The sequence below is a fragment of the Netta rufina genome (genome assembly GCF_964035555.1).
Source record: "Netta rufina genome assembly, chromosome: 2".
NCBI lineage: Eukaryota > Metazoa > Chordata > Aves > Anseriformes > Anatidae > Netta > Netta rufina.
The window spans coordinates 10,844,562-10,858,951 of NC_140124.1; the positions used below are offsets into that span (position 1 = coordinate 10,844,562).

The 14,390-nt window shown below is 43.4% G+C and overlaps 2 protein-coding genes across 7 annotated transcripts in view; one reads left to right on the plus strand and one right to left on the minus strand.

Annotated features, from left to right (window-relative positions):
• ZMYND11 (zinc finger MYND-type containing 11) overlaps positions 1-3,050 on the plus strand; it is a 105,136-nt gene extending 102,086 nt beyond the window's left edge. For all 4 annotated transcript variants that reach the window (XM_084306837.1, XM_084306839.1, XM_084306838.1 and 1 more), the window contains one exon: positions 685-3,050. In XM_084306837.1, coding sequence (XP_084162963.1) covers positions 685-807 — 123 coding nt within the window. In that variant the 3' untranslated portion in view covers positions 808-3,050. The remainder of the gene's footprint in view (positions 1-684) is intronic.
• Positions 3,051-9,499: 6,449 nt separating this feature from the next.
• Positions 9,500-14,390, minus strand: part of DIP2C (disco interacting protein 2 homolog C) — a 311,358-nt gene continuing 306,467 nt past the window's right edge. For all 3 annotated transcript variants that reach the window (XM_084281851.1, XM_084281850.1, XM_084281849.1), the window contains one exon: positions 9,500-13,005. In XM_084281851.1, coding sequence (XP_084137977.1) covers positions 12,753-13,005 — 253 coding nt within the window. In that variant the 3' untranslated portion in view covers positions 9,500-12,752. The remainder of the gene's footprint in view (positions 13,006-14,390) is intronic.

Below are 14,390 nucleotides of genomic sequence, written 5' to 3' on the forward strand. Positions count from 1 at the left end.
GCCAGGTATTTCTGCAGAAATCAGGGGCCGTGCAGCGTGTCTTCTTCCAGGAATTTTGTACCATGCAGGCAACCATGCCAAAGCCCAAGACCCCACGTAGCCCTCCTGTGTTCCCCATCTTCTGAAAGATAGGAAGGTCAAGGCACTTTCTTGCTATTCCCAGTAGCACTGCTGTAGCAGGAGGTCTTGTTTTCATCAGACTGCAGCGCCATCATCAGCCTCAGGACAGATCAAGCTTGTAACAAAACCTCAGGAAAGCAGATCTTGAAATCTGTGCAGAACCTGCTTGTGCCAGTAGTGACCATTGATTTATCATAGCTTTTAAGACCTAGATCAGGATGTCATTATACAAATGTAGAGTAAAAGATGGTTCTTGTGTTGTGTGGCTGAAAAATCTCAGTCCATTGCCCTGAGAGGTGAGTTTTCTGAAATGAGAGATGGGTTTTTCAAAAGCATTAATCCAAAGTATGGAAAATATGAAAACTTAGTGAATATTTGCTACAGATTGCTGCTTTTCTCAGCTTGTGTGAAAAGTGCCCTGCTGTGTTTGGATGTCCCAGGCCTAAGTACAAGAGATGTATTGCTCCGTGGGCACTGGTGAATCCACCAGCAGGTGAAAACACGAGTGTGTTTTAAGGAGGGGTCCTGCAAGGGCAATAATCTCGTCTTGTTTGTTCTCTCCAGTGCTACAACTGTGAAGAGGAGGCCATGTACCACTGCTGCTGGAACACTTCCTACTGCTCCATCAAGTGTCAGCAGGAGCACTGGCATGCTGAACACAAACGTACCTGCCGCAGAAAAAGATGAAAGAGCTGTTCTTCCCCTAGTAAACCACCCCGATGATTGCTATTCTCAGACACAGCGGTTTTTGTTTCCAAGAAGCCAAAATTGTTTAGAATTTGCTTCCCATTTTGCACCAGCCTTTAAACACTTTTCGTAAAAGAAATTTTGCACAGTAATTTCAATCTTCTGTTCAGTGCTCCTCCAAAATTTTGTCAGCAAAACGAATTTAACATCTCTGGGAGCAGGTTACTTTAAATAATTTTAAACTAGAGAATTTGTTGCATTTTCAGCAAATTTTAAAACATTTTTAGGTTTTACAGAGATTTTAATCTTTAAAAACAGCAGATCTAAAAATAAAAAACCATGCAAGTTTAACAAAAGGAACATTTGAAAACTAGATCTGAATGTAAGAACTACAGAACTGTTTCAGAAAAGTGAAGCATACTACCTTGATGTAACATTTATTTCTTAACCTTGTTGAGCTGGTTTTGTTCAGCTTAATTTTACTGTTTAAAGGCATTATCTATTGGTTATACCAGTGGGTACATGATTGAATTTAGGGAACAGGGTTGACACAGCAGGTGCTAGTCCTGCGTATTTTTTCTTAAATATTTCCCAACTGTGTTTTATTTTCATTATTTCTTTTCAATATATAACTTTTATAACAAAATATTAGCTTTGATCTTGTAGTTTAAAATCACAGGGAACTGGGGTAATCTTTTACTGAGCTGGATCTTAGAGAAAAATGAATATTTAAATTTTGAAGTTTGCACATTTCATCTTTGTCCTAACATGAGTGCTTGTAACAAGAATAAGAAAAGCCAAAAAAAAAAAAAAAAAGCAAAAAAAAAAACAACTACCTTTATTCATATGTGGAATTATGAGGCATTACAAATTTCTTTATTGCGCCCCCTTCAGCCTCCCCAATCCAATGTCATTTGACTGCCTATGATCTGGTGTCACCTGGTCCATTGTAACTTGATAATAAAAGGAGAAAAAGCACTTAAGTTTCACAGAAGCCGTTATGTTTGTAGTAATGGGTCATTGCCTAATAATGAGCTCCATCACTGTACTCAGAATGAAGAATAATGCATGTTAATTTTCTTGTATTAAAGATGCCGTGATTTGTAAAAAGTCTGTATTTTGCGGAATGTCTGGATTAAGAAGCATTACCAATAGGAATGGATCGATAGTTGAAAAATGATTTTTTTTTTGTTTGTTTTATATATAGATATATGAATTGCATCCATGTTCAGAGACAATTTTTTAAATAGATGTAAAGCTTACTTAAATAGCTTTTCTTTTAAAGTGTCTCCGCATTTTAGTTTCTTTCAAAGATTGGTCTTAGACTGAGTCATACGCCCATTAATCATCCAGCTATTTTTTGAGAAGTTAGAGGAATAATTTGTAAATATTTATTTAGATCTTTGATATTTATTGAAAGCAATTACATGATGGAACGATGGAAGCTGAAGAATCAGGAGGAAAGCCTTTAAAAAAGTTTTCTCTAGGATTTGTCAGGGTCATTGTAAAGATGAAAATATAACTAAGACTTCTGTGAACTGCCATTGAAATCCTGATCTTTTTTACTTACAGTGGTGATATAAGTTAATTGACTAGATACTGCCAAATAACGCCCAATATGTTGCAGAAATTAAGTGGTGAGCTGATTGGAAAAAAAAAAATAGTAAGTAGATGGTAACTTGTATTACCACAGCTACATTATTGCCTGATAAATGTGTAATTAACTTTTGTCGCCTCTGTGTTGTGACTGTAAAACACTTCACAACTAAAACTCAATCTTGTTCGATTACTTTACAAGTTCCAAAACTTCGATCCACCCCTATGAAAGCAAGTTATTGTGGAAATATTTTTGGTGTAAAATCATTCCAGAATATGTAATATTTAACTGATAGCTGCATGAAAGTAAGATTCGTGTTACTTTGGCTTTTTTGTCTCTGTTGACACGGTTGCACATTTCCAAGTTACTACAGCGTGAAAACTGTGTGTTTTAAAGAAAAAAACAAAACAAAAAAAAAAGATTGTGGCCTGGTTTTGTATAAGTTTTAGGTAAAATTACAATTGATTGTTTTAGGAATCATGATTTAAAATTAATTTTTCTGCAAATCATAAAGCTATATTAAAGTGTTGAGCTTAGCCACTATGCACATTGTAATTATTCATTGTGGCTGTCCAGTTTATGATGCATTCTGGCATTTTGTAAGCTGCTCTGACTAGCAATATATAGAGTCATTTAATGTGTTAACATTGGGTAATAAATGTATTTAAAAAAAAAAAAAAAAAACACTTGCTGAAAGCGTCTGTTAATTCTGGACAGTTGTCCCAGGGTCCTTTGGTTGCCGTACGCTGGGCTGATTTTTTTCTTTTCCTCTCCTAGAAAGCTGTGGCTTTTCCTCTCCTAGAAAGGGTGGTCGTGACTGGGGTGGCCGTGCCTGGGCTCACGGAGACCTTGTTGCTGCCTGACTCGAGGTCTGCCTGCAGGTTCGTGCAAGGGCTTAGACATGTAGCCACAGCTCTTGGCACCAAAAATGAGTTTTTTCAGCCCATTCAGGGACAGCAGCCTTCAAGGGCCGTGTCCATCAAGTGCTGGTTTTAACGCCAGCTCCTGTGTGCCTGTGGCTCACCGACCCCCTGGCCCTGCTCTGCCTCTGGCCCCAGCCACCACTGCCATGATCCTGCACCTGGGGCAAGTGGAATAAAACAATTTAACCTGGAGGGGCTGAGGGGGCTTCCCCAAGTCCAGCCATAGCCTGCACAGCACCAGCACTTCTTTCACAGGTGCAGCCCTGACCAGCAACATCTCGCGCTTGCCTTCAGGAGCAGGACTTAATGCCCAGCAGCCCCACAAATCATGCCACAGCCCCACGGGTGCTGGTGCCTGCAGGGCATGGCCATGGCACCCAGCAGGAGGGGCCGCTTGGGAACAAGGCTCCAGGTTGTCCTGCAGCCCCCTCGGGGCTTCAGGGCTGCAGGAGGGGTGCTGAGAATTAGTTTCCCGGAGTTTCTCTGTGGAAATCACAAGACCTTCTTGTCACAGGAAAAAACAAACACAGGAAAAAACAAAAACAAACAACAACAACAACCAAAACCACTATATTTTAAGTATTTAAAGATACCCTCCCAATACCTTTTGTTATTTTGCTATCCAAACTTCTCTGTTTTTAAATGAGTCCTAGCATTTTACCCAAGACTGCAAATGTCATTCATTCAACTTGCTAAAAGTTCTTTTATTTAAAAAGTTAACAAGCACAAATAACCAACATAGCTCATTTATTGCAAATTAAGCACTTGTACCAAATCAAACCAACAAAGTGGGATCAGGAAAAGGCAGTAACCCTCCCCCAGCTGCCTTTTCCAGGCTTTTTCCCCTTTCAGTAGCTGCAGTTGGCCCCCGAGCCCAGCACCAGCGTCCCACTGGCAGAAATCCCTGGTGGAAATGCCGCTGGAATGAGCAGGGTTGCTCCGAGCTGCTGCCTCCTCACCACCAGCACTCCCAGAGCATCGCTCTTAAAGGGATTATTTCTCCTTTTATCGATGTTTTCCTATTATCTTCTTAATTCTGGCTATTACTTTATTTTAAATCGGGAGTTTTCTGCCTCCTGCTTCCTTTAGGTGGAGCGAGCTGCCCAGTTCAGGGCTTGTTTGCTTTTCCAGCCCTTAAAGGACTATGTGAAATATGTTTGGGATTTGTTGCCGGTAGTTAGGGGCTACCCAGCCAATTTTAGCCTCACTCAGTGAGTGCTAATACGCAAGTTGTGTATGTGCTTTCCAAATGTGTTCATAAATCAGATTAGGGGCGTAAGTATCAAAAGCAGAAGGGCCCTTCCTTCGTTGTTTCATGTTAGGGAAATTCGACTGCAAGTGGAAAGGACCATCCTTTTGTGAGAAAAGTAGAGTAGTGTTAGGTTTAAGTAGGAGATGTTTACACCTAATGTAAAAGGAAAAACAAAAATAAAAAAAATCTTCCAAAAACCCTGAAAAAACTGCCATATTTTATTAAGTCGAAAGGATTAGAACTACTTTATGCTCTGCCGGGCTGCTAAACATTACAAACCGGGCAGTCAGAGCGAGAGGGAGAACCCAGAGCAAACAAAGTTTTGCTTGGCTCTGCCGCTCCCCTGGGGCTGGTGGCTGAGTGCTGAAAGATTGCTTAAGGAAAATGGCAATGGATGGGCTGAAATGAAACACGGGGTTTGCTTTGCAGGTAATTTTCACATTAAAAGAGACTAATAATTCATAATACAGAAGCAAGGCTGAGGAACTGGGGAGAAGGAGAGGGAGAGAGCAAGCAAGAGGGAGCACATGCTGTGCCAAAAGGGTGAGATATGCGTGTGCTCGCAAAGCCAGCGGTCAGTTTCCGCTAACTGCCTGGAAGTGAAAACTAAGCTGGCATTAGGCTTCAGTGGAAATAGGATTTGTACCAGAAAGGCACCTAAAAATAGACCCAAATTCTTCATGAAGACGCTGTGGAGCTGGCTGCGTGAAATGCTTTAGCAGTGCTCGGGAAGGCACGTCTGCAGCAGGAAACAATGCCCGTTAAAAAGCCAGAGCACTATTTGTGTGTTTGTTTGTTTGTTTTTAAAACTCATTCCCTGATGGAAGAAGTGCCTTCAGCAGGCAGCTCGCTGCCCTGAGGAGGCCGCACAATGCCGTGTGCAGCCTCAGGCCCTGACTTACCTCATGAGCCACAGCACAGAGGGTGCGCACTCATCCCTTGAGGCAGGGCCTGTGAGGTGACAAGTGGCTTCCTTACACACATGAACAAAGTCAGTGCACTGCCTGTAGCAGCTCCTAGCCCCTGCTGGCAGGAGGGAAGGCGCCTCAGGCACCCCAGAGTGAGCCTGGCACAGGGCTGAGCTGCGGCCCTGCCTGCCAAAGGCACTCAGGCCCTGGAGGCTTTCTGGGGATTTGGGCCTGAGGAGCCACACGGGCTCCTCCTTGAACAAAAAGCACAGCTCAAAACTCTGCCACACATGGCTCATGCATGTTTCATTGGCTGCTCTGACACTTGACCAAGCAACCGAGCCTTTCTCTAACTTCTCACAAGTATGTGAAGACCGCAAGTGCCAGGAAGCCCTTTATTTTTCCTCTGAAGAAAGGGAGGATCAGCAGATCTTCCCTAATGCAATTGCTTGTGATTCTTTCCTGCAGCTGCCATACGAGCGGGACTTCTGCTCTGAGCTCCATGGTGCCATCAGCCACCACAGGGCTGCAAATGGAGCCCACGGAGCTGCAGCCCTGAGGTGCTCACCTACAAGGCTCATCTGAGCTGCCTTGAGTGTTGACCTGTGCAGGAGCCTCTCTTCCAGAACTGCTGACACCAACAAGCACCCCATGGCTGTGGAAGGGAGCTGCTGGGAACTGGCAACAGCTCCATATCACTGAGCTGCAACCCGGCCCAGCATAAAGCCCCCACGACCACTGTGCCCACACACACTGCCTGGCCCAGCCCCAGCCCACTCTTCCGAAGGGTCTCAGTTTGCTGCCTGCAGTCCTGGGTTTGACGAGGAGCAACACCCATGTGAACCTGTGCCACCATCCCTTCCCTTAAAATCTTGCTCTGCTTGGCGTGGGCTGCCTCTAGGGGAAGACAGAGCCCCTTGCTGTATAGCTAACAGACTGCTGCAGCCCCTCCTGTGCTCACTCAGTCGCCCTGTGTGGGGTTTCTTGAGGTACAGAAGCCATGGCCCAAAGCAGAAGGTCCCTGGGGTCACTCCCCATACAGAACATTCTGCAGAGATGTAACCAATTCTCCATCTTTTCTGGTAACAGCTTCTCCCAAATCTACTGCTTCTGCACCCAATTTTCCCCTCTTGTCAGCACTTCCCCAGGCAGAGGGTGTGCTCCTGTCCCTCTTACCTGCTGCAGCCACTGCTTGGTGCAGCCAGGCAGTGCCCAGAGGGCCCTGTCCTGCAGCAACCCTTGCTTACAAATAAATAACTGGATAGATGAATATATTTCTGGAGGTTAGGGCTCAGCTCCTCGGAGCAGGAATTGTTGTGACATTTTTATGCTGGTTCGAAGTCTTCCAGCTTGCTGACTGATGAGCCCTGTGAGATCCTGAGGCCTGGAAGATCTCTGCCAAAAGGCAGCTGCTGGGGCTGAAACACAAAGCGCTGTGTCAGCACCTGGAGGAGGAGGAGGAGGGGTAGGAGGAGAAGGAGAAAGGCCGTTTTGATTTGCTGCCCATCCAGAGGCTGCAGCAGGCAGATGGATGTTCAGCACAGTGGTGAAATCTGCCCTTTTACAGGCCACTGCCATCAGACTTTTAACAAAGCCATTTTTACCACACCACAGCAGTGGCTGAGGGCTGTGCTTGAGCAGGACTCATAGCTCAGCAGTGGGGCAGCCGATCCCCTTCAGGATGTTCCTGAGCATCTTTCACACAGGCCAGCTCTGCAATCTATTAACACGACTTCACTGGGGCTGAGTGTACAGGGAGTGGAACTGGATCCAAAGCAGTACCAAGCTTTTTGTTTGGTTGTTTGGTTGGTTTCCAGGGGGAAGGGTTATTTGCTCTGACATTCTTTTATCCTCTGTTTTTTTATCTTTTCTTAGCAACCTCTTAATCTACTGCTGGGTTGGCGTGATCCTCTGCTCAGAGCAGGATTGCTCCTGTGCAATGCCACTCACAAAGGGTAGGGGAAGTTTTCCAGAGGCTTTTGTTGGAGCAATGCTGCCCTGAAGGGCATTTCAGCCAAATTTCTTGCCATTTGCTGAACTCAAGTTCATCGCATGGTCACATCTCTCCAACCTCACAGGTCATGTGTGACCCCACCTGCAGCTGGAAGCCATTTGGTGGCACCGCGCGTCCACCTGCTTCGTCCCCTCATTTGGACTCCTCCACCAGACACCGCCTTGTATGAAGTCTACTACCAAAGCATGAAATTAAACCAAGACCAGTTTTGTTGTTGTTGTTGTTTTTAACTATTATTAATTGCATTATGGGATCTCCTGGGACAAAGCCTTTTGGTTTCCCCGGGTGGATCATACAGGAGACAACAGGGCTTTGGCTTTGAAGAAAGCTTGGCCGTGTGGAGCAGCAAGGAGCATGAGCTCTCCTGCCACAGCTTTTGAGGGGTGGGCAGTGTTGTCACCTGCTTGGGGAATGGGCGATTGCTCTGAAAGGCCACGCAGGATCCAGCACAGGGAGGTGTGCTAAAAAGGTACAGAAATGAGCTGCGGCAGGTTGCTGGGTGAGGAAAGAAGAGCTGCTGTTTCAAAGATGGTGACCTCCATGAGGTACAGCACAAGTGAGGCGATGCTTGGGAGGCTTCCTGGAAGAGCATTAAGGCGATAGCTCTTAAAAGTGAACAGAAAACCCATGGAAAGAAAAGCCTAAATCTGCCAAAATGACAGCAGGGTGAATGAGGGGTTTGGGGAAGGCGGTCTGCCAAGGAAGCACCTGGGATCACACCAATAGCTCAGGGTGAACTCTTTAATTTTCTCCCCAGATGAAATAAAAATAGAAAAACAGAGGGCTGGCTGTTGCCCTGGGGACAGCGGGTCCCTGCCCATGGTGACTTCAGGCCGCCCCTCCTGGGCCTCACTGCCTGTCTCTGGCCTGCTTGGCGCTGCGCTGAGGCCTCTGCCGTGGCCTAACAGCGCCTTGGGCCGAATGGGAAAACCTCTGCAGGAGGCCAGCCGCTTCCCCAGAGCCTCTCCTTTTGTTTTTGAGGAGCCTGGTGGGAGGCTGTTGATCTCTGTGCTCCCCTGATAAGTAAAGGTGGATGAAAGAGGTGGAGCTTTCTGTTGAAACCAAGCTGCCCAGCGTGTCGTGGAGCCGTGTGCTGTACCGCGCTCTGGCAGCTCAGGCCAAGGGTGCACAGAAGAAGCTGCAAGGTCTTTTATCAGACTTTTTTTTTTTTTTAGTTGTTTTTGCCTTATTAGTATCAACTTAATGAATAAATTGTACAGTTCTTACCATGTAGGAAATGATTCACGGAACCTTACTACATTTTTTTCTGTTGAGATTCCCCACCATTTTTCAAGCATTATGGCATCATTTGCCAAAATGACTTCTAAAATGTGTACTCAGAGCATTCTGACCTTATAAAAAACCTAATCACCATCATCATAAAAACATCAAGCCCTTGTTTTTTTGTAATAAAACGCTTTATAAAATTGAATCAGGAACTAAGTACTTGCTGTCCAGCCGTCCTCCCCTCCCTCCCTTGACTTGCTGCCTGAAATTTGACCACTGGAGCTTGGATTTTATACCTTTGGCTTTTCAGATGGGGTACCCAAGAAGGAGGGACTCCGAACCTCACCCTTTGAAATCACATGTTGAAAATCAGGGCTTGGTCCAAAGCTGTTCTCTGTGGACACTGCTGCTACTGGCTGCAAACCAGAGAAGCCCTGAAATCATTGTTTGTTTGGTTGGTTTTGGAAAGGGCCAATGGAAATAAGTGGATCACATTTCCTCGTGTTTTTGTCTGGCCAGCCAAAGCGTCTGAACTGATACAGAGGTTCAAGCCCACGTGTGACAAGCCAGTTCCCCATGTATTTCCACTGGCAGAGAGCTCCAGCAGCAGAGATGTAGCACCTGGATCAGTAACTTCAGCGACTGATTGGAAACGTGCCGGTAGCAAGACCTTGCAACAAAAGTGATGTGACAAATTTGAGGAGTTTTACAGTACTAATGCTTGTTATTGCTTCTCACAAAATGTTACCAAGCTTACAATAATCTTTACACTTTCAGCAAAAATGTGAACAGTATATTTGAATATATTAAAAAGAATTAAAAAAACATTTCACAAAAACATTTGTTGCCATATGAAAGTCTTTCAGCAATAAATGCCCACACCAGTATTTAAACATTGTTAAAAGTATCATGATTTGTACTAATAAATTATGCAACAAGAGAGGTAAACAAAATAAAATTACAGTATAGCTCTCAATGTTCCTCCGCTGAGCTTAGGCAGCTCTAGGAAGCTCAATTTTAGATGACTAATTAAGAAACTGATATTTTCAGAGCAACAAAAATAAAAGCTTTTATTTGTTCATTTGAATATAAAACAGGCGTTATCACAGATGTACAAAGCGTACTGGTGGTTTAACATACAAGAAGGTTGCTGTCCTTTGCACATAAAAATTTTTGTTTGAAACTGTGATTGGCTGAGTTACATGAATTTCTCTAACCAGTCACCACACTCTATGAAATAACGCTGCTAACATTCAACTGATAAAAGGGACAGTCTTCCCTTGGGTAAAGTGTCAAGCAGGATTAAATATATATAATAAACAAGCACCATGAGGAATCTGCTCCTGTTTGATTAGTTTTGTGTTTAAATGTTCATTGTGTACCCTCTGTTTTGTGCATGTGCATCGAGTTGATTACATGGTTTTGTCTGACTTCAAAAGCACAAGGTCACAAGACAAACATTTTATACATTCTCATGAATGGTTTATCTACAGTACGATTTCTAATACAGAACAATCCTTCTTTATTGCTCAGTCTGATGGTGCTTAAATGTTTCCTTCCTTTTGCTTGCACAACAAAACCAGAAACTCAGTTTATCGTTTCTCTTAACTCAGAATTTAACAACCACGGATGACAGGTTGCAGAAGAGAGCTGTTATTAACTGCGCTTCACAACTGCATTGCAGTTCTTTTTTTTCTCTACAAATGCAAAGTTGACTTCGTGAAGGTTAAAGTGATGCTTTAAATGACAGCTAAATTTGTTTTGCAGTACTGAGATCAGCGATAGCAGGACTTCACAAGTTAGTTCACACACTGCAATTATGTTTGTAATCAATCAACATCTTGTCTGAAACCTTACAGCGACTTGCCATTAAAAACAGATTTTATTCTTTTTAAAGGGAGCAGAAAATGAAGTTGACAAAATCTAGGATTGGTCTTCAGAGCATGAATAGGGATATTCACAGGACAGTGAAGTCTGAAAAGATGATTTGAAATAAAACAAGTCTGACATGGTGAGATGCTCTGTACTGTACATGCAGACTAAAATGTCCCCACCTTTTAAAAAGATTTTAAACAACCAGCATTGAGACTCAGAAGCCAAACAAAACTACTATCGTTAGCAGGGGTCCACTTCTTGTACAGCATTCTGCAAAGGCAGACACAATATGTCCCTTAAACGTGATATAAACGTGATTATGTTTGCCCTGCAACAATCTTAGTCATGCATACCTGGTAATGAGAGCCAGCACATGAACGTAATTTTGGACAATAAGAAAAGCATTCTTGGACTGCAGCTGGTAAATCCCACTCTTGACCACAACTGGGTCAATTCAGTTACAACCACATGAAGAAAGGGGAAAGTTTTTTTAAAAAAGGGGTGTGGGGTGCCGGGAAGACAGCAGAACTGGGAAATCAAACCTCTCCTTTATCCAAAGGTAGTAAAATGAAGGCAGCTGTGATGCATGTTTTCCTACTCTTCTCCCATTGACAGCCTCAGGTCGGAGACCCTGGGACTGTGGATCTTAAAACAGGCAGTTCAGTTCCTCTGATGTTTTAATTGGCTTAGGGACTAGTTAGCAGATGCACGATCTGTGCTGAATTGGTTGTAGTGACTGTACGCTCCTCTCCGTTAAGGAATAAATTAAAGACCATCGAAACAATCGTTTTCTGTAAATGTAAACTGGATGCCTTGGCCACTGAGCTATGTGTCCTAGCTGAGAGGCAAATTGATAACTCTGTGCAAATAACCCCAAAAGTTTTCCTTATAGCAATAAAAACACCAACTAAAACAATGAAAAAATTGTGCAACAAAGTTTTGCAGCTAGACAACAGTGCTATTCCTCAACCTGCCTTTTCTAAGTCTAACAAGTGTATGCACATGCCAGCACGAATATTTATTGTTGCCTCCATGGCAAAGAAAAAAAAAATTATTGTAGTGCATTTTTAGTCTTAAATTCATTCACTGCCTTAAAGGCAGCAATAATTCCACTTGCTGGTATCTAGAGGATTCTTTTAGACAGGGATACTTAGCAATCCAGGATTGCTTTTTTTCAAAAAATTTGTGAGTAACATTTGATTATCTACAGTGGGAGACACCATGCAAGTGACAAGTACTGCATTTTAAACTTTAAAATCTTTTGTCATTAGTGAATTTATATTTCATATATATATATTTGATGTGATACTATCCACTCAAGATAATACAACACTTTGTTTTTATATTAGCAAACATTTCAAGAGTTTAATATTCTTGAATGTTTCTTCTCTTTTATACTTCTAAAGAGATCAAAATAAATTAAACGTTTTTGTACATAATTACAGAAGAAGTAGTTAACTTATTTTATCTTTTTAGTTTAGTACAAAGATATTTGCAAGTTCATTGCCGAAATACACCTTATTTATAAATTTCTTCCATTCTAACGCTAACAGCAAAGGCTCTTTGGCCTTTGTGCTTTCAGCATCTCTGACAGAAAGCTGCTAGATTTCTAATTGAAAGGTGCTACTTTGGGAATTCTCCTCGTACCACTACATAGTTTCCTAAGATGTGGGACCTAAAATGGCTTACGTTAGTATCAGATTTGTGTTCATCATCCTTTTACGACATATTAAAACAAATGAAGAAAACAACTCTTTGTATTAGTATGTAAATTGTTTTAAAAGAATCCATTTGGAGGGCAGAATAAAAAAAAAAATCTACTTCAGCTTACTTAATGTAAAATACAAAGCCACATTTACTCAAAAAGCAGTATTGTCCAATAAGCAAAAAAAAAAAAAATGTTTAAAATGGGCTTCTCCAACAAACTGAAGGGCCTTACCCCATAGTCCTTCTTTTCTAAAATTTAGTGGTAAAAGAAAACATTTCACATTTTATTTCCTGCCAATCGTGACTGCTTTGAAAAGTTCCAAATAGAAACAGTTCCGTTCTGATGAGTGTCAGCATATTATCTGCACATTTTTTTTTTTAGTGGACACCAAAAAATTTTATACATCTATGGTAAAGTCCATGGAAGCTTTAAGGTACAAGACTACATGTTGTAGGCCACATAGATGGGATCTAGCTGGTCTGCCAAAAATCCATCTCGTAGGTGCATACGTTGTTTCTCTCCACGGGAGTTGATAGGAATTACACCAATGTCCACCACCACCACCACCCCTACAATCAGATAGTGTTCCTCCAGGACCACGTTGGTGACCAAAGGAACCAGGTCCAAAGCTTCTTGCTCCGATCCATCCAGCTCAACTACAACGACCAGTAAGTTTGTCCAGGTAAACACCGCACTGGAATCAAAGAAAAAGAAGGATTAGTTGCTTGTTTTTTTTTTTTTTTTAAATCCATTTCATCCCACCTTGTTTACTGCTTGTTTCAACCATGCTGCTTCCTTCTGCACGCTGAGGCCCAAGGCCGAAGTGTCAGGAGGGAACGTGTCTGCAGGCAGGGCGGAAAATGAGCCCCAGTAGCTCTCACTTCAGTATCGCTGCAGTATAAAGATGTGAGCTAAGCTTGACACAACCTCGAGTCTAATCCTTGCCCGTTGTGTAGGGAGGCAGTAAGAAGTCCTGAGGTTCCCTCTGAAGCCCGGGAGCTGTCACAGCGCTGCCGTGCTCACGCAGGCATGCGACGTGTGGGTGGAGGCGTTTCCTCGAGGTTTTTCTGAAGAGCGGCCCAGGGGAGCAAAGGAGGTCAGAAGAGAAGGCGGTGATAAAGCACCATAAGGCACACAGCCCAGCCTGGAAGACTTTTTGGATAAACTCTGCCTAGGAGAGGGGTGCAGAGCTCCAGGAGCATCTGCATGGCACACTGCAGGCTGTGCAGAGCTCCCCAGGAGCTGGGAAGGGGGCGTTTGTGCTCCTGGTGCCAGGCCGGTGTGCTCCCTGCCTTCTGCAGTGGGTTGGCAGTGGTCCAGGCAGGTCAGAGCTCGGTACAAAAGAGCTCCGATTTTTCTGGACCACTTGGTTTACACAGAAACCAGCTGCTTTATTTTGGTTGTGGTTTAGTTCTGTCGGGTTTACAGGGACAGGAGTTTTCACGTTCCTTAGGAACAGGTGGGACGGTCAAAGAAACACCATCATCACCGGTGTCTCCACTGAACAAGCTTTGAGTGACCCCAAAATTCTGGCTAAGCCTTTGAACCAAAGCAAGTAAATTTAGGTTTCTGTTACCTGGTATCTTTCTAGCTAAGGACAAGCCTTTGTCCTTCACACAGGGAGGCTGGAAGGGCACAAAAGCCTGGTGCATTCTTCCCTCCACCACTCCCCACTCCTCTCATTTCTCCACAGCCTCTGAAGCCTCGCAGGAGGTCAGCAGGGCTGAGAATCCACAAAGAGCAGTCTCATTCTTCTTTGCACATGTTTAAGACACAGACCGTGGTTATTTCTTGCTCTACCTTATTCGGTAGCATACATAATTATATTCTACATGTCACTCTTATAGCAAACCCTGTGCTCCATCCTCAGTTACCTGTAACTCATATCAAACCCTGTCCTCATTTACTTTGTAAGATCAGGGGATAATTTTCCATAACTATCTTGAGCAAAAGTATTTGAAAGCTTGAACATGTTATGTATGTAAGCTAACTTCAAAAAAGAGCTGCTTACACTAAGGTCAACACTGGGCTGAGACCGAAGTGCACTCTTTTGATCTACTACAATTCTGAATATCCACG